This window comes from Paramisgurnus dabryanus, chromosome 3 (genome assembly GCF_030506205.2).
Source record: "Paramisgurnus dabryanus chromosome 3, PD_genome_1.1, whole genome shotgun sequence".
Classification (NCBI taxonomy): Eukaryota; Metazoa; Chordata; class Actinopteri; order Cypriniformes; family Cobitidae; genus Paramisgurnus; species Paramisgurnus dabryanus.
This window is the reverse complement of record NC_133339.1, coordinates 23,851,802-23,871,851: the sequence shown is the minus strand read 5'-3', so window position 1 is coordinate 23,871,851 and position 20,050 is coordinate 23,851,802. Positions and strand designations below refer to the sequence as shown.

General features: G+C 38.4%; 1 protein-coding gene and 1 long non-coding RNA gene across 3 annotated transcripts; one reads left to right on the top strand and one right to left on the bottom strand.

The window, feature by feature from the left end:
• Nucleotides 1-107: 107 nt before the first annotated feature.
• dnajc7 (DnaJ (Hsp40) homolog, subfamily C, member 7) lies at nucleotides 108-13,328 on the bottom strand. Of its 2 annotated transcripts, none has more exons than XM_065279687.2 (14): nucleotides 13,147-13,328; nucleotides 8,378-8,466; nucleotides 7,928-8,052; nucleotides 7,330-7,443; nucleotides 7,067-7,141; nucleotides 6,862-6,980; nucleotides 6,558-6,711; nucleotides 6,250-6,414; nucleotides 5,934-6,025; nucleotides 5,776-5,849; nucleotides 5,204-5,350; nucleotides 3,089-3,238; nucleotides 2,850-2,912; nucleotides 108-1,596 (listed from the first exon to the last, which is right to left on the bottom strand). In XM_065279687.2, exons 1-14 carry the CDS (start codon nucleotides 13,311-13,313, stop codon nucleotides 1,559-1,561), a joined length of 1,572 nt encoding a protein of 523 aa, XP_065135759.1. In that variant the 5' UTR covers nucleotides 13,314-13,328; the 3' UTR covers nucleotides 108-1,558. The 2 variants fall into 2 exon arrangements, with proteins under 2 accessions (XP_065135759.1, XP_065135767.2); XM_065279695.2 differs by having other exon boundaries at nucleotides 2,841-2,912; nucleotides 13,147-13,302.
• A 1,740-nt stretch (nucleotides 13,329-15,068) lies between these two features.
• On the top strand, nucleotides 15,069-19,463 carry LOC135770065 (uncharacterized). The gene is made up of 5 exons (XR_010542547.2): nucleotides 15,069-15,637; nucleotides 16,218-16,356; nucleotides 16,455-16,528; nucleotides 17,918-18,093; nucleotides 18,222-19,463. It is a non-coding gene; the product is annotated as an uncharacterized lncRNA (long non-coding RNA).
• The last annotated feature ends 587 nt before the right edge of the window (nucleotides 19,464-20,050 follow it).

Here is a 20,050-nt window from a genome sequence, read left to right as displayed (position 1 = left end):
ACATTTATTTTTATGTGGACTCCCACATCAGAACGTGCATCATACGAACTAGAAATGAAGCTAGTCACACAAAATGTATTAAAATAATACACACGGTAAACATCTGCTGAAGGGGAAACAAAGAGGCATACTTTATTTACATGTTTTTTTTTCTTTTTTAAAAACGGTCCATAGTCAAGACTGTTCCTGCAGAGTGAGCAAGGTAAGCATGAACGTTGTCTTTTCAATACACTGAAGATCTTTCAAAATAATGTGATTCAGAAAAAAAGGCTTAATCATTACTTATTTTCTAACTGGGTACACGGTATACTTTCAGGCCAAATACAGCAAGAAAAGTCCCAATATTGAGGAACATATAAAGGCTTTAGTGAAAATGGTACAGATCAATAAACATGTCTCACTGATCATGCCTGAAATTTACATAGATCTATATTACACATTCACTGTGGAAATAACCAGACCAATGTACTCTCAATTCAGAAATAAATCACGAATAAGAGTAAGAATCTCTCCCTGGGGTTAACCTATAAGAGTGCTGATCCAGGTGTATTTTAAGACCATCCATCCATCCAAAGCTCACATCCAGCAAATTTACAATAAATATACATATCAAAAAAGTGAGTGTATCTCAGTTAAAAAAAATTAAACAGTCATAAACTATCAACACAAAAGAAACACTTTACATTCCAGTAAAATGTACAATGCAGCGACAGATTGAATGGCAACATTAACAAATGAACCTTATAGAGAGGGGTGCTCAAATGCAAGAACTTTCTCGCTCTCTCTCTCTCTCTGAACTTTTGTATGCAGTAGTTGTCGGTGTGCCTGAATCAGTAAATGAGAACGGGGAACAATGAACCAGCATTATTTTTTATGAGGTTTGACACTAGGTGCTGCATTCACATAGTAATTGTTTGCTGAGGACTTTAACTAAACTGTTGAAATTATGGCCCTTTACATGTTTAAAAACCTATAGGTCACTAGCAGTAATACATTCCATGGTATTAACTGTCATGCTTTGGATACAGATGGACTGGTTTGCGAGCAGTAAAATATGCTTGAGGAGGAGGAAGTGGTCTATGAGGGGAAAAACAGATCTGAAGAGTACTCTATACTTAAACTCAGTTTCAAGAAAGCCTTGTGGCACCTTCATAAAACATTCCACCAAACGAAATCATCTTTCTTCGAGACTGATCAATTATATTGGTTTCTTCATTTCTTTGAATTAGAAAGTAATGGCCGTGAATTTACATGAAACAGTATTTAAAAAAAACAAAACAAACTAAAACTATGGTTGTTTTTCAATAACCAAAAAGGGACACTGGTAAGAAAGACGTGTGCAGTGCATGTTTGTCTGGTACAGAATGGTCGTGCCCCTGCCGTTGTTGTCTTTGTGCAAAAGCAGTAAAACAAGTCAATGGCACAGATGCAGGTCCAACTGTAGGGTCAAAGGCTTGTTCCACCATAGTGTATTACAGAGAGCAGGGATGAATGAGTAATCCGGTTTTTAGGAGAATTCAGTTTTGAAACTACTGCATACATGCTGAAAATTGTCAAGTTAACCAAACTGGAAGAAGAAATTTCCAGGTCCAGAAGCTGAAAATAGAAAAAAGAACAATAAATGAATTGAATACAAGAATGACAAATGATTTGAAATGTTGTAAATCACTATAAGTTAGTTGCATGAATGCATACATTTTCCGCCAATCATTATTACACATGTTGGTCTTAAGCGACCTGTAATGTTTATCTTATGCAGAGTCTAGACTGCACGATTTTCAAAGTAGTCAGCTCAAAGATTTTTTTCACACTGTATGACTATCTTGGGTAGCGTTCAGTCGCTGCTGTGTTGATGGATCGGCGACAGGGGGTTTTACACTGCATGACTTTACCATAGGAAGAATCGCAGACAACTTTGTCCTGGTCCGCAAACTATGCCTCACAACCAAAAGTGACAAGCAAGCAACGCAAGGTCACGTGTGCAAGACCGCAGTATTTGCAGGAGACTGGGATTATTATTAAAAATGGTAGTCCGCAAGAAGCTTGGCATACAAATTGCATGTGTGCTCATTTGCAGCAAAAAGGAAAAAGATTATAAAGGAGGAAATGATTGGTGAGACTTGTCCTGAACTTCCAGCTGCCTTGTATGTTGCCCTCTAATTGGCAGTAGGTCACCACTGATGTAATTTTTAATCAGAACACATTTCACGATTTTGAATCGCCGACAGGTCCAGATATCTCACGGGTGTCTGCGATTCTCTCAGATACGCTCTCTGATCTCTTCTTATGGTTGCTTAAGAGAAAACGCTTCCCCGCCAATGACGAGATTTTCCGTCTTTCCGCAATACCGCTATTATCCACCAGGTGTATTAAACCCGGAAGTATTGCCCTATGGCAAGCGGCTGCATGTCCGTGTCTGTTTTAAAGATCGCTCTGAATGGGGTCTCTATGAAAAGTCCGTCACAAAAATGGAATTATCTCTGCTTTTTGCTCAAAATGTGGTGTTTTTGCAGAAACCCACCCTTATTCAAAAGCTGATTACAAAAGAACCACTGAAGGTAGGATGAAACGTTTTTTTTTGTTTGAAAGCAGAGGGTCTGTTCTTTCATTTGGTATATTGTATGTTTATATATTTAAAGAACATTTTCTGGAAGGCATTAAACTTTGGTGAAAATCATGAAAAACGCTGGCTGGCAGCTGGTCAGGTGTGCGTATATCCAAAAATAATGCATACTCATGGAACATTACTCAACCAATCATAATAAAGCATTCAACACTGCCTTGGTATACATGTAAATAATGAATGATGATGAGTAAAAAGTAAAGAAGTGTTGCCTTACATGAATTACCTTCGAAACTAAATCCACCAGGAGCACCAAAGAAGGCTTTAAAGATGTTGTTGGCATCAAAGTCTGGAGCAGAAAGACAAATGAAAGATTAACTGATGAAAAATGTTAATCGTATGTCGACAGAAGTAATACAATTTTTGAAGAAATTAATCTATACACAGGCTTTAGTAAGGCGATTGAAAGCCATTTGCCATAGTAAAATAGTGTGTAGAGAAAGAGAATGCTTGCGGTAAACAGACCCATGTTCATGTCATCATCCTCCAGATCATGGCCACTGTCATAGCGAGATTTCTTCTTGGGGTCAGACAACACGGTGAAGGCCTCCCCAACCTCCTTAAACTTCTTTTCCTCCTCCTTTTGTACTTCAGCACTTGCTCCACTGTGTCGGTCTGTGAAAGAAAATGGATGTAGTTGTGACAACCAGAAATAAAACAAGCTTGTGTCCTCTACTACTTTATGTTAGTGGTGTTATCTTCTATTTTACAGTTTTGTGCAGAAGTCTTAAGCTGCATAAACACCAAATGCAAAGCATTGCATTCCTCGCTCTAGATTACTTGTGGGAGTTAACTTCGTGTAATGCAAACTTTTAATAAATATTTTGATAGAGTAGTTGAATATTTTCAAGATGTCTTTGATGCAAATAGTGCGTGTTTTCGCAGCAAGCGTGCCGCCCAATTCGCATGGAACCCACACGAGTTTGCGTCTATTCGCGTCTGTGCATTGAGTTTGTATGTAATCTTCTCACACAAATCATTGAATTCACAGTTGGTGTGTACGCTCCATTATGGCCGTTTCTCACGGTACGCGGTAAGCGGCAAAATCGCCGCACGGCTTCAGCTTTTCTCTTGTATTGGAAGCGTTTTGTGCAGCATTTAGTGCAAATATGTGTATCTTCAATGGCGCCTGTCATGAAGTACCATGTCCGGAGAAGGAATAGGATTTTGGGTGCACGAGCAAGGCGTGTGGACCAACTCCGCTTCACCTCTGTAACCGCCCCAGTTTTGCCGCTTTCCGCACGTCTCCTATTGAAAAAGAACTAAACACTCGCGGATGCTGCGTACCGTGTGAAACGGCCTTTAGACTTCTGGATTTAGTCAGTCTTAGTTTTTCTATCTTCATGTAATAACAGACCGACTCAAAGATGGTGAGACCAGGGGCCTCATATATAAATGTTGCGTATGCACAAATTGGGCCGACGAGAGTATGCACTCTTTTTGAGCGGAGTGAAAGAACACAAAATTAGTTTTTTGTTTTTATACACATTTAGTTTTAATATTCCCGTTTCATTTATGAAGATCAGCACTCAAACTGCATCTAGGAGTTGCATCTGCCTATGAGCAGCGAATATTTAACAGATAAAAAGTATTGAAAAGACGAAGCCTCTACAGTGACTGGAGTGCCGTACACATCTGTCATGAGCGCGTTTGAAACACAAGGCTATAAAGAACTATTTTATGAATATGTAAAGTCTTTTCTGCACTCAACAAACACTAAAGGCTTATGTTACATGTATGAGGAATGTTGAGAAGTTTATAAGTCCATGTCATCTAATAAAAAAGCTTAAATTTAGTTAGGCCAAATGACAGAAACGAACCTTAGTGCCTACATCACTACAACAGACTTTATAACCAGTAAGATGATGAAAAATAATGTGATGTACTAGGACATTTAATAACATAGCCCATTTAAAGTTTAGCCTAATATAAAGAGACGTTCTTACAAATGAGTTTATATGAGAAAAACACTTAAAATGCGCTCTTTCAAAAAGATGACATGAACCAAAACGATCTCCATCATTTGCTGGTTAAAAACATTTAATCTCCCTCAAAGTTTGTTTTCCGTTAAAAATGTTATGAACATAGTGACACCTGTCTGGCCACAATCCCAGTGTTTTTATAATTTCATGAAAACCCATAAGGCAAAAAACTAATTTTTCTGGCCAAATTATATTAAAATATATGCTAAACAAGTTAATTTTATGAAGTATATTTTTTGAAGTTGAAACAATTTAATTTGAACCTTTTTATAGGTTCATAAAGTTTTTCTTCCATGGCTGTTGTTAGAAAGCTTGGGCATAGAAAAATCTCACTGGATTATTACAAAAAAAAGAGCAAAACCAATGTTTGGGAACGTTAACTTATTTATGTCTGTATCAGAATGAAATAGAGTATTAAAAACATTTTTCAGGGATGAAAATACTAACGTGCCTTAGATTTCTGCACATCTGCCTCTCACATTAACATTATCTGGAAATTGGGAATGTGTGGAAGTGAATGCCCACAAAAGTCATAGACAATGAGCCATGAAGAATTTGTAAATATGGCTGATGTAAGTTTATGTCTGTGTGTTTATACCTGGATGGTGCATCAGGGCTCGTTTACGGTAGGCCTTCTTGATTTCATCTTCAGTTGCATTTTTACCCACTCCTAAAACTTTGTAATAATCTTTCCTCTTGCTTTTCTTCAGCTCTAGTTGGGCGTTCTTCAAAAGGTTCTTGTGTTCTGTAACACATGCAGATGAAATGAGATCTGGCACATTGGAATGTCTTGGGTATGTTTTTCAATCTTAAAGCCATTCCAGCATTTATGGTTATATTCATGGCGAGAACCGGTAAATCCATACACAAATTGATCCACACAAGTTAATCCATACACACATAGAGGGGAGAGGCCATTTGGCATCTCCAATTCGCCTAAACTGCATGTTTTTGGCCTGTGGGAGGAAACCGGAGTAAACCAACGCTGATACAGGGAGAACATGCAAACTCCACACCGAAAGGCCCCCTGACCTAGTTGGGGCTCAAACAGGAGACCTTCTTGCTGTAAGGTAACAGTGCCACCCATGTCTTTTTTACGTGTTTTATGTAGGGTGTTGATAGGCTAACAGTAAAGTGACAAAATGCCGAGATTTGGGATAATAAACCTACCTTTAGTTTTTTCTGTTTGATAAACCTTTTCATAATCTCTGACGGCCTCTTCATACTGCTCTGTGTCCATGTAACTACAGCAGTAAATAACATCGATCAATGCTTAGAACAAAGACAGGCTATTTAAATGACATTTAAAGGGTGCAATGTACACTTACCACTGGGCTCTTCTCAAATAAGCCTTAATATAGGACTCATCAAGTTTAATAGCTTTTGTACAGTCGTCAATGGCCTGCTCCAGTTTATTTAACTAAAGACACATGACAGAGAGAGGGAAGAAGAGAGGATCTTCAATGGTGCAAAATAGTGACAAAATGAAACCAAGATTTTCACACTTGACCAGCGTCAGAACTAACTCTTGGTTGTATCGCAAATGACATACTCCATTCAAGTAATGTGCACTATTATACATGAATATACATGAAAACTATCAACCATTTAACCACGGATATCTGCAGTATTTTAAATACTAACCTTGGATCCAACAGTGGCTCGGTTGCAAAAGAGCTTGGCGTTGGTTTTGATGTTGTTTGGGTCGATGGTCAGGGCTGCGGAGTAGAGGTCATAGGCGTCCTCATAGCTGCCCTCTTTAAACGCTTTGTTCCCTTCTTCTTTCTTTGCCTTTAAGGCTTTAGCATTCTATAAGAAAAAAGTAATCCGGTACAAAAATGATGAGTATGATGCACAAGAAACAGGCCTATAAAGTTGGCATAATCAACTTTATATATATATATATATATATATAGGCATTGTATAATCTGTATATATTTGTATAATCTTACTCTGCAGGCTAGACGGGCTTTCTCATGGTCTGGTGCCATGCGCAGTGCTTGAACGAAAAACTGCACAGCCTTATCGATACAGTCTTCATAGTACAGACATAACCCCCGCACATACAGTGCATCACCATTTGTTGAGTCCATCCGCAAAATGTCACTTAAGATGCAAAAAGCGTATGTGAGATCAAAAACAATACAAAAAGGGGAATAACAACCAATAGTGTCTTTAGATTTTCCACAATGGTCAGCTCAGCTGAAATATTACTGATAAATACAACTTTTGATCAAAGTAGTATTACGATAATACCTGGCAACAGATTGGGCTTCTGGGTAGCGTCCTAGCAGTGCCAAACACTCTGCCTTTAGCACCTTGAACCTATGACATGCAGATGCAGACTCCAGTGCCCGATCCATACAAAACACCACCTGGACAGAGACAACCAGGAAGTCGGTAAATCAAACCCGTTTATCACATTCAGATCAATTTGTATGGCTCTAATAAAGACACTCACCATCCTGAAGTCTCGCTTTTCAAAGCTGATCTCGGCCATTCGCTCAAACTCCAGGATGGACTCTGCACTCTTCAGCTGCAACCGACACAGGCGGTCAAAGTCAATTGGATGTTTTGGAGAATTAAGTACCAATAATAATAGCCCAGTGGTAATAAATGGTCTCCTATGCAGCTCCATTCTGGCTCCATGTCATTCGCTAGTACTACATGCCATAAGTAAAACGAAATAAGACAAGATCTTTGCTTTATTTATGGTTCCTGTACCTCCTGCTGGGCCTGGCTGTTGTCAGGTTCCAGCTCCAAAATCTTCTGGAAGCAGCGGCTGGCGGCCATGGCATTACCAAGAAGCAAGTGGCACTTGCCCTCGCGCATGTGACCCTGCGGATCAAAATGATAGTGAGCAAACGGCACCCATGCATGCTTTGAAACACACTTTAAAGAAAGATGCTGATGAAGACCCATGACTTCATCAATACCATTAATATTAAAACAAATCCGGATCTACACATTAATTAAACCTGACCCCGGCCATGTGCACAGTCAGAGGATAATCGATGCAGCAACTACAAGCGTATTTTAAACACCGCAGCAAGCTTTTGTTGTGGTAATGCAGGTCCCTCTTCTTACATAGGGATATTTTCCCCCGATTAAAAGGTCTGGTATGTGAGACTTAGCACATTACTCAGTGTCCATTCAGGCTAAACAAAGGAAAAAAGACACACATACCCACTAGACTCAAACTTTATCTGCAATTGAAACACGACTCAACTTTTCAGGATATGCATGCATAGAGTTTGACAGAAGGCAGCATCAAATTGTAACATCTTTGAAAAACATCAAAAGGGAACCCTTGACGTCTAACCTTCATGAAGGTGTCGTCTAGCCGCACAGCCTGTTGGGAGTCCTCCAGTGCCTCTCTGTAGCGACTTAGCATCATCAGTGTAGCTGCACGGTTGCCATAATAACTGGCATTTTTTGGGCACAGGTCTGTTAAAAAGGTCAAAAAGAGAAGATGCAGAAGTTAAGTCAGATAGGTATATAAAGAAAAAGGGGAACTCTGGTGAACATGGTAATTTTTGTCACAGCTGGAATAGAAAAAGGTCACCAAAACCTTACGAAAACATGCTGTTGCCATAACAAAATCTATTCTGGTGCTTATAAGTTTCTTCCAACAGGGACAGCATATGATTCAGATGATCCATTTAATAAACCAGTGACAAAGAAAATCCAAAAATATCCCTAAAAAAGCCAGACAGACAGATAGTGTCGGAGACACACAAACTACATAAACTAGACTTTCAGGAGTTCTTACCGATGGCCTTGGTGTAGAAGTTAAACGCTTCGTCATAGTCCTTCTTGACGTAATAAGCATTACCCTGCTCTTTGAAGCCTTCAGCCTCCCTGCAGATATAACACAAACATACATTTAAACATCATAATACACCTCAAGATACAGGAGTGATTTGGTTGAGAGGAGCGAGAAAAATAAAGATCCCCACCTTCAAAAACAACCCTGACGTCTGGAGCACGCCTACCATGCCCCAAAATACTGCCTACGTACGTTTTGGATCATAGAACTTTAATCAAAAGCTGCTCCCACGCAGAACCATCATCTTTGTGCTATCGCAAACTGCATATATGGCACAAGTGTCTTTATATCTTCAGAAAAACAGCCCATAGTGCAATGCTAAACTGGGGTTAAGTGTAGCTCATTAATTAAAACTACAATTACTCCAAGTAAATAAGTAGCAACATTGTTAGCACCCTATATAATCTATATAGGCGCAAAACATTTTCCAGCATGCAACATTTCAAGGTATCTGGGGGAAGGGTACACAGTCAGCCCGGGTTGCTAAACATAGAACCTCCACTACCATCAGTGTGGGCCAGTTTTCAAACAACCGTAAGCAGCTCCACCAATCACACCTAAGGATCAGTAGGCAGACAGCACACAGAGATAAGCTCTTTTTACACAGAGATTGTGGAAAATACATGGAAATGCATCCGGCATTTGTTCAGGGATCGTTTGATTTTGGTTCGTTCCTTCTGTCAGTGATTTTCTGGAATCTGTGCGTGCATTCACACAAATGCCATAAAGATCGGTAAAGTTTGGGTTTTTCCCAATACCGGTGCCTAGACCGATACTTAAAAAAGTCATAACAGATGGCAGATGAAAGATAACACACAATGAAAATTCTTCTAGTTTTGTAATAATTTGTTTATTAATGATTTGCCTAAAGCACAATCATCTTTTAAGCCCTGCATTCTTGATTTCTTTTTAATGAGATTTTAGATGTGTGAATTAATTAAATATTTTCAACACTCAATAAAATGTTCTATGATTGGTTGTTAATAATCTGTTCAATAATTGGTTAAAGCCTACCCACAAAAAGATAAAGGGCCAATTCCAATCGAAAGTGATCATCCCTATGCCATATTCCCTTCGAAAATCAGAACTCATGATGTATAAACTCTAGAGAAAGTTGCGCAATTGTGTCTAATAATGTGGGTAATTAATAAAGGCTACACGAATAGACCAATAAAAAAAACAGTAGGGGGTGCACCGATATAATCAGCTGATGATGCTTGCTATGCTTCTCAATGAATTACGGTGAAATCCGCTACATCCAAAAGCCAGAGGGTGCTCTCCTGCAGAAACATAATATGCACTGTAGGCGAAGAGCCACACACACGCAGCTATGAAGCTCCAGGAAATGGCTTAAGCATAGGGATGCACCGATCCAGCCTTTTTTGCTGGATCGGATATCGGACTAACAGGACCGATCCAATTCCGATACTGCACGTTACCCATGGTTGTCACTAACAAGCGATTAAAACGACAAAGCACCATAAACGTTTTTATGCACTATAATCAAAGTCATCTTACACTCAATAGCTTCATGTGAAGGAACAAACGCACATTTAAGATATTAATGTTTACAGAAACACTGTAACTTACTTGCAAACTGAGTTAATGCACAGGTGAAGCGGACGGATGAAACACGTCATTCAACACACGAACATACTCAATAACTGTAGGCTGTTTTAAAGATCTGATTTTATAAAGTCTCTGTAAACTGTTGGATGGATGCAATTCAGTATGTGCTGAGCACACTAGGGCTGTCACTTTTTATTCGATGTTCGAATATGCATTCGAACATGACGTGAAATATCCGTATTCGAACTATAAATAAACCATCCGGTTTTTAAAATGCCATGTGTAGCGCATTTTTTACAGTAACACCTCGTAATAGGAAGGAGGCTGAGAGTGAGACCGACGACTGCAACTGTGCGCAAGAGAGGGAATCAAATTGGACCAACATGAACCTAATGTGCATGTCAAGATAGAATTATAGTTTGTATATAAAATGACATATGCCCAGATATTCGAATATATTCGGATAAATTGCATGATATTCGAAATCCGTTCGAATTTGATTTTTCTCAAAAGTGACAGCCTAACTGTCGCTATGTCCGAAAAGATACGCCGCTCTCACGCCCCACCATGTTCTTTCACGCAGTGAAAAAGACAGGACACTGACAACGCGCTGACACACATGACAGACCAGGTTACGTTTGATATTAAACATATTAAACAAAGTCTCACCTTTCAAATAATCTCTTCCTTCTAGTTAATTTATAGCATCAAATAAACATGAATGATCTTAAGGAGGAATGTTGTTTTAACCGCGGAAAGCCGCCAGTACACTCCGCTTTTCAATTTCAAATCCTCCCATGCTAATCTACTAACTTTCCTGACTGCTTTGAATGCCGCAGAAGAATGATTGGTCAGATCACCTGTCAATCAAGCTGCATGCAAAGGGCCAATTGTTTTAAACGACGGGTTAGAGTGAGATGCTTTCTAGTCTAAAGAAGGGGGTTGTTAGGTGATAGCGGTGAAAGCACATTCACTGCTAGTTGTCTTGCTGTTAATTTTAAATAAACGTAGAGCAAGTAGCTAATCAGTGTTTGTGCTCGTTTGTGAGTTGTCTTATTACAGACGAACGTTACAACGTGCACACTTACTTTCTTAAAAAGATGTGTTGTATTTTTATTATTAGGGATGTTTCAGTTCCCAACCCTAACTAGGCACACCCCTTTCGGCATGCTTTCTGCCTTGTTCACACAGAAAGCTTTCCGTAAATTTTACGGCAATGTTACTAGGCACCCTTTACGGGAGCGATCCCAAAAACATTTACTCTGTGCCAATTTTACTGACATTTTCTGGGATCAAAGTGTTGTGTGAATGGGGTTACAGAGTGAGTTATGATTTAGTGCACCATGGGTTAAAAACTTTATCAAGATGACACATTGAGAAATATTACAGGATTATAAAATTTTATGACACCAAGTGAAATTATCTCTAGAGTGGACCAACCATTACTTTGACTGCTCTGGTATTACAGGCTTTTTGATAAAACAAAGATATTAAATGAAGTTTATTTAACTAAGTTCAGGAGGAGCATGGTCATATTATCCAACCAATCAGTGTGGAGAGGTGTCTATAAATAGCCATACATCACCTCTGTTCCGTGACAGTTTTTTTGCAGCATCCCTCCTCCACCCCATAACCTCGTTCTAAGCTAGTATATCTATCCCATTTGGGGGGGTACTCTGGGTTCGGGCTAAAATTCCAAGCTTGGATCCTTTCCCTTGGATAGCATGCCAAATACACTTTCTCTCATTCTCTATTGATTACACGCTAATGTGAACTTGTGGAAAAGTAAAAAGCATCCATGGTGATATGAATAATGATTGGGCCACAGCATCTCTAATACTTCGCAGAAAAGTCTCTGAATCTGAAAGTGATTTTATTTTATTTTGACCATACGACTTAAGGTCATACTGCCTTACATTATGTACCTGCATAATTTGGAGGTACATATACTCGCACAAAACCTAAAAATTCTCACCTAGTCCAAGTCAAGGAAGATCAGCATAATAAATATATAAATATGTGACATATTAATGGCACCTTTATCTCCAAAATACTTTCTGGGATTTTTTTTATACCAACACTCATACAGAATCAAAAGCTGTTTCCTTGATCTTACCAACATCCAACACTCTATCCAATAGAAAGCAGATGTAGTTAGGTAGGTGCCCTACACCTGTGTGGTTATGCAAATAGCGCTTTACTGGTTTCCAGTGAATGACGTCAGACACACGCCCTCCATATGTTAAAGATACAAAGCTAATGCATACGAATGTGAGAAACATATGTAATTAAACGTGACAGTCAAGTCGGGTACGCGGGTGACTCCCTGGCGCGTCCGTTACATTTCGGTAACCGGACCATACAAATCCTCGTGCATTTAACGCCTTACGTCACACAGAAACTTCAAACACACTGAAAGTTCCAGAAGTGCACGACACGTTCTAAAAATAAAGGCCGACATAATCCACGTGGGTTATATTCGCCAAGGGAAACCCTCAGTAGAATGACTCGAATTTGGCCCTTCGTTATCAAATACTTTTTCACACAAATATAAAATTCCTACAAGCTTAAGAGGCTGTGGACCCCAAAGACACGATTCATAAGCAACCGGCATAGTCCAGACGTCATTTCCCCTACAGTCCTTTATTTATGCGTACGCGCGCGATCTATTGTCACTGACCAACTGAATACATAAAAATCAATGTTTCTATTATTCTGTTTAACAATGCATCGATGTAAAACTGGATGATTTAGTTGTCATGTCTTAGAGTTACTTTATTCTCTCAGGGGGCTGATGTCACGTTGCCTTCAACCTAATTCTCACTCTAAAACTGTGTCATATCAAACCTAACAGCTGTCCCATGAGCACGAGGCATGACATCCTTGAACATCCTATTAAAAGGTCAGCACTAATTTAATAAATATAATAATACAACCACGTTAACCGAAAGCCACACCGAGAGCAAATAGCGGCTGCATGGTATACTAGGCCATCGACAGCCCTTGATTTTCAAGTTATGCGGCAATCACGACACCTAGGGTCTTTATGTGTTCATGAGACTAAATGGCGCTTCTCTAAAACCCAGCTACAGTGCGGATGGATCAGCCGGCATACGATTAAGATTTTCCCTGGTTTAAGTTACCTCTCTAACTCCTCGTCGCTGGTTATGTCCATATTGTCTGGATCCACGGAGGAGCTGAAGTCAACAGTCGCCATTTTGCTGTAGAGAGGCGGAGGATGAAATGAAGCATGTGAGCCTTTCATACTGCCCTCAGCTCCGCCTTCCGCGGGCGCGCGCAATATGCCCATAGTTGGTCAACGGATGCAAGTGGCTACGAAAGATAGTGATAGATAGATAAAACATTACTTATACACTACCCAGATAGCATGCACTACCGGGCCTCATCTGGGCCAACTATGTCACATATGGCTCAGTTCCGGTGGCGTCAAAGGCCATATGGGCCATATCTGGCCCACACACATCAAGCCGTTTTTAGTGTGAGTTGTGGCTTGTTGTGTGTGGGCCAGATACGGCCCATGTGCGACAAGCCGGTTTTAATTTGAGTTGCGGCTTGTTATGTCTGGGCCAGCTACGGCCTGTGTGCAACAAGCCGGGTTTTAATTTGAGTTGCGGCTTGTTATGTGTGGGCCAGATACGGCCCGTGTGCGACAAGCCAATTGTAGTTTGAGTTGTGGATTGTTGTGTGTGGGCCAGATACGGCTGAGTGCGACAACCCGGTTTTAGCGTGAGTTGTGGCTTGTTGTGTTTGGGCCAGTCCTGGCCCTTGTGTGACAAATCGGTTTAGGATGAGTGATGGCTTTTTGTTGTGTGTGGGCCAGATATTACTGGTTTATGGTTATGTTGACATCAGACTGTTTTTATGTGTGTTTCGGCTTATTTATGGGCCAGATATGTAATATGCTGCATGGTTAGCTTATTGGTTTTAAAATGTAAAGGAAGGCAGCTGAATTTTTTCCATTGTAATTTTTCTTCTAGATCTGACAGGGCTAGGCTTCTTCATATTCGGCTCAAATAATTCAACCATATTTATCATAATCAGACAGCTTTGTCTATCAGATCTTCTTGGACTCTGGCACAGAACTCAAAGAATTCTAGGCGACAATTTTTTGATAATCCATTAACACAGGGCTCAACATAAAGGACTGCCCTGTGGCCCGGGGCAAGTGTGAGAGATGTTCGGGCAAGTAAAAAGTATTGTCACTTGCCCGATCGGGCCAGTGCTTCACCCTCAGTCACTAAAATATATTTTCATCAATGTATTTAGCATCTTTGAAGCAGACATTTACTTGCAATATTTAGCACAATTTGCTGTCAGTTTACAGGTAAAGCAGAAAAGTTGGGAGCCTTTTTTTCATTGGAACATATCTGTTTTATATGTATACAATATTTGACTTTTAAATTATTATTTTTAAATATGTGACACTGACATTTTTTATTGGGGCCAGTGAAAATTTTGGCAGGGCAAGTGAAAAATTTGAACCACTGGCCCGACCAGGCCAGTATGAAAAATTATTTGCGTTGAGCCCTGTAACAGAACAGCTTGTTTTAGTCAGCTAAAAATTTTACATTTATGTGCAACATCTGGTGAAAATTTAATGTCAATAACACCTTTAGAAATATATGGTAACTGAGGAAAAATGGTGACGAGTTAAATTTTACCCGCTGCATATTTAATGTAAATTAACTGCTTGCCCTGCATTAAAGACTTGTAAATGCACAACGCTGAGGCAAAGAACCCCAAACCCCATTTAAAATCCTTTAATGCACAGCAAGTCATTGATTATCCCACTTATTCCATGGTCATTTGCCAAGTTATAGACAAGTTAAAACTAGTTTTGCTCTTTGTAGCTTAAAATTTGATAGAATGGGTAAAAATAACAGTTATTTCCAGGAGCTCCTCTTTTTTTGTAAACAACTGATCTGTCTTTTATAAATCTGATATAAAAGACTCTTCTGAGATTTGAAGGATGCACACTACTATTCGATAGGTAGGCTACTCAAGTTTAACCAAACTGTTCGTGGACCACGTTTACTTCCATAGTATTACTTTTCCAATTCCTGCTATAGAAGTGAATGGGATCCAAAGACATTTATGCAGGTTTGTAACAACATGAGGGTGAGTAAATGATGACAGAGTTTTCATTTTTGGGTGAACTATTTAACCTTTTACAGCTTAGCAGAAAAATGTTATGTGACCTTTAAGAATAGGATAAAGTACATCTTTAACAAAAGCAAAGATTAAAAAACAAATTGTAGAATAAATAGAAAGTGCTACACAAGTGTAAAACAATACAAAATCGTCCCACTATCACATGCAGATGTGTCACTTTGCAATGGGGCAATGATGAATAGTACACAGAACAACCAAATAAGTTTTTACGATTTATAAACAATTTAAAGATATTTTAAAGTGTTATGTACTGTTCTAATTCCAGAGATGTTTATTTATGTAAATGGTGTGAGGCTTTACCATGTATATAATAGGCCAATGGCTATGCTGTGCACGCGAAACATGTCCTGCCCCTTTAAATCACGAAGGGAGTTACCATGGAAACTGAAGGAGCACGAGGACAGCTAGCTCCGTCTCCCGCGGTTTCTTCGCTGTTTTCAAGTAAGTTTAGTCCATCAAATCACACAAATAATACTAAAACCTGTTGTTGACACGCTTTTGTTATATATTTACCTCATATAAATGGCTTGTGTCTTTGAGAAAAGTTCGTTACCATCCCAACATGTTACCGCACATGCGGTCGGAACTGTGCTTCCGGTTTCTGTTGGTTTACTTGCTAAACTGATCTCTTGAAAAAATAACTTGCTTGTAACAAAAAAAAATTTGCTTGTTATAAGCTAGGACTTTGTTGTTATTTTTGCTTAGCAGAGTTTAACGGAAGTTACGTGTTTTCCACAAAAGCCTCTTTACTGTATGTATGTTACTGCTGAAACCGTCTATAAGCGTTAGCTTTTGCTCTTGTTTATGAACGTTTGGGCTTTTGAAAACATAGATGAGAGGTTTCAAAGTCTTTGTTAACGTTGTCAGTGCATGACTGGAAGTAGGCAAATTTATTTAGTCTAAATATGCGATGTACTGTAACGTCTAAACCTTGTTAAATTGCACGGAGTGCTGAAGCTACTAACGTTAGTACGTATGTTTTATCGTATACAAATACAGACATGTTGTTCTCTGGTTTCAGGAGTGACAAAAACCCTCTATAATAGAAGAGAAGCTCAAGATTTCAACATTTTCTGAAGGGAGTTGCAGACAGTTGTAGAAAACTGCTTTTCAAATTTTCCACATTTATCACAGTTATTTTAAGATGTTGACATCTAAACGTGAGTAGCATTGTGTGAGCAATATTAAATAAGTAAATCTTACACTGCATATTTTATATATTGTTTTCTCTGTGACAGATTGAATGTTATGTTTGTAGATTTGTCCATGCTAATGGCCAAGCAGTAGGGTTGGAACAGACCTGTCAGAAAACATCTCTGAACCATATGACTAGTAAGTAAAACCTCAAACTTATACACTGCTATTCAAAAGTTTAAGCTTGTGATTATTTATTTGACCAAAAATACAGTAAAAACAGAAATGTTGTGAAACATTATCACAAAGTAAATAAGCTGTTTATAATGTGAATATATTGTAAACTGTAATTTATTCTTGTGATTAATGTTGAAATTTTAGCATCATTACTCCAGTCTTCAGTGTCACAATATTCTTCAGATATCATTCTAATACGCTGATTTGCTGCTCAATTAACATTTCTGATTATCAACAGTTGTGTTGCTTCATGTTTTAGTGTTTTTCAGGATTTTTGGATGAATAGAAAATTAACCCTGGAGAACCCAAGAACCCTTCTCTTAACATTGATTAACATTGGCCAAATTTGACCCGTGGATTCTCCAGGGTTAAAATAATAGTCTATTATAATAGAATAATAGTTCACAGAATAATGAAAATTTCTGCATGATTTAATCCATGTTAATACATATGATCATCTTCTTTCAGACGAGCACAAAGTTATATTAGGGTGCACTTACTTATCATACTTAAACAGACCGAACCGTACCAGAGTACGATTGTCCCCACTCCCCCACTCATCTGCACATATCAGAGTGTTTTACAGTGACAGCTAAAGTTTTACATTTCATACAGGGTTCATATAATGTAGGTACACCCTTAGAAAATGTGTAAAAATAATATAATATAGTGAATGTGTGGAAAGCCCCGAGCACGCAAAAGTGAAACTGAGATTACAGAATTAGCGCTGTCTGCCTCTAAATGCAGTTACTTTACTTTCCCACTCTGAAAGTGAAGTATACCTAAACTTTGAGAGCAAATGACTAGTATGACGGGCCGGTAACTTTAGTAATTTTACATTAATTTAGCTAGTTAGCTATTATTATAATCACAAATACTTTTATAATATATTACTGAATTAAGCCAGTTACACTTAACTATCATTATATGAGTATGAAATTCCTCATCATTACTAAATAAATCTTGGAAGTAAACCATCAAATTTGCTGAAAAAAGTATACATTTCTGAATACACAATACATGTCACATTTGAAACAATCAACTTTACTTATAAAACATCTTACATTTTGAGATTTAAAACAACTGTGAGGTTATCTTACCTTTAAGATGTAATTAATATATAGGATATATGTATGTATGTATGTTTTGAATTATTGAGAAAAACAAAAAGCATTAGGCTTTGCCCTGCGCTCCCCTTTAATTTTAAAACAGAACTGTGTCACAAAAGCTCTGTGCAAGTAGTCCAAGTATTTCAAAGGAACTCTTATCAGTTTTACCCCCACAGTTTGTCTATATTCCTCTCAAAAATGAGATTTGACTCGTTTCTTCATTTTTCATTAAATTTTACAGATTTCAAAACAATTTATTCTTGAGAGGAGGCACCACAGTTAAAGACAGTGTTTTGAAGAATTTTGAACTTCCTGCTCACAAACTACATACTTCTCCAGTTAGTCTGACAGGCTATCAATGAGAATGCGGCATTACAGGACACCACTGAAAACTATACCACTAAAAACTGATTATTGGTAAGTCTTTTTGACAATAACTAATGTTATTTATTCATGTTTGGTGTCAGCTAATATGTGTATACCCTATAAATGTTAGATTTTTTTATACTTATTCTCTACCTCACTGTTTACATTTGTCATCGTAGCTGCAGTCAGAAGAAACAGATTAACAGCAACTGTCTGCTTGAGACCAAGAGATTAAACACTGGGTTAAGACATGGTTGCAGCTTGCCACAGACAGAGATGAAGCTCGTTGGGCAAAAGAGAAGATTTAAAGGCATAGCTCACCCAAAAATGGAAACTCATTTACTTACCATCAAGATGTTTCAAACTCTATCAAATGTATTTGTTCAGTTACTGACTGTTATAAATTATACAGGTTTGGAACAACCTTTGGGTGAGCAAAATTACAGTTTTAATTTTAATTAGTGAACTATCCCTATTGTGAGTTTTATAAGTTTATTAAGAAATGTTGAGTATTACATCAGAGTTTTGTATGTAAGGAGATGGTAGTTGTACGTTTGTGTGTTAATATAGATGGTTTCAGTGGCAACAACATAAATCACTTTCATGGCCCAAACTTAACTTCGGGTAGACCTCCACATAGATTCAATAACAACCGAGTATCTCTGGAGCAGTTTTTTTTTCTGATAACAAACAAAATAAATAACCAGTAAATAGCCTTAGATCAAATCATAGCTAAAGCATTTCAACCATTACATTGATCTAATGTTACTGGGTAAAATTAAGCTTTACAATTTTAGCTACAGATCTTTGAAAATGTTTGTACGGTATACTGTCCATTTCCAGAAAGGTAATAAAAACAGCGTGCACAGTGACGCTGCTGACGTGTTATCCTCAGACATGTTTGTGAAGATTGTTTTGTTTATAGCGTGCGTCTCCCTCAGACTGTAAAAAAAGCTTGGGAACAAGAAAAAGCTTGGGCAAACAAGATAACATGTCAGCAGCGTCACTCCAGTGTTGTGCACGAGGTTCACAACAGACCTGGAAGAGAAGACGATGCTGAATAAAGTCATAATTTCTGTTATTTTTGGACCAAAATTTATTTTCGATGCTTCAACACATTCTAACTGACCCACTGATATCACATGGACTACTTTGATGATGTACAGTATATATTTGATCGTGTATACACATATCTAAGACATCTTAAACTGTTTCCGAAGATGAACGGAGGTGTTACGGGTTTGGAATGACATGAGGGTCATTAATTACATAATTTTCATTTTGGATGAAATAACCCTTTAAGTTTGGCCAGGTGTGTAACTGTGGCAACGCACATGCATCTATGGGTTCCAGTATATCTTACTATATAACATATTAATTTAACTAACATGTTTGACAAATATAATTGTTTATTTATAAATTATTATCTGTATTGGATTTTTTAAATGTTTAATAAAGAAATTTTGACTATATGAGTTTTAGTTTTTTCTTAACTATAGGTTAATTAGCATATAGTAAGAGTAGATGTGTGCCACAGCTTAGAAGACGCTACTGCATGGAATGACAGCAATGACTCAACCTGAGTGCGGTTGCCAGAAGTCAGCCATAACTGGGACGGATATGGGCCACATTTCAGAAATGGCATGGGTCACATCTGGCCCAGATGGCAGTGGAGTGACTGACATCTGGGCCTGATGTGGCCCATGCCATTTCTGAAATGTGGCCCATATCTGGCACGGTTATGGCTGACTTCTGGCAGCACACTCAGGTTGAGTCATCGCCGTCATTCCACGCGGTATGTGAGCCAGATGAATGTGGGAGATGTTGGCCACATCTGGGCCAGATGTCAATTGCTATCTGGGTATAGTTAAATTAATCTGGCCTAATAAATTAAAGTGGAAGGTTATATTGTATTTTACTTTTCTAATTTCACCACGAATTCAAGGGTTTAATTACAATCCAAGAATAGACAGTTAGTACATCTTATTGTTATCAAGCAATCTTATTG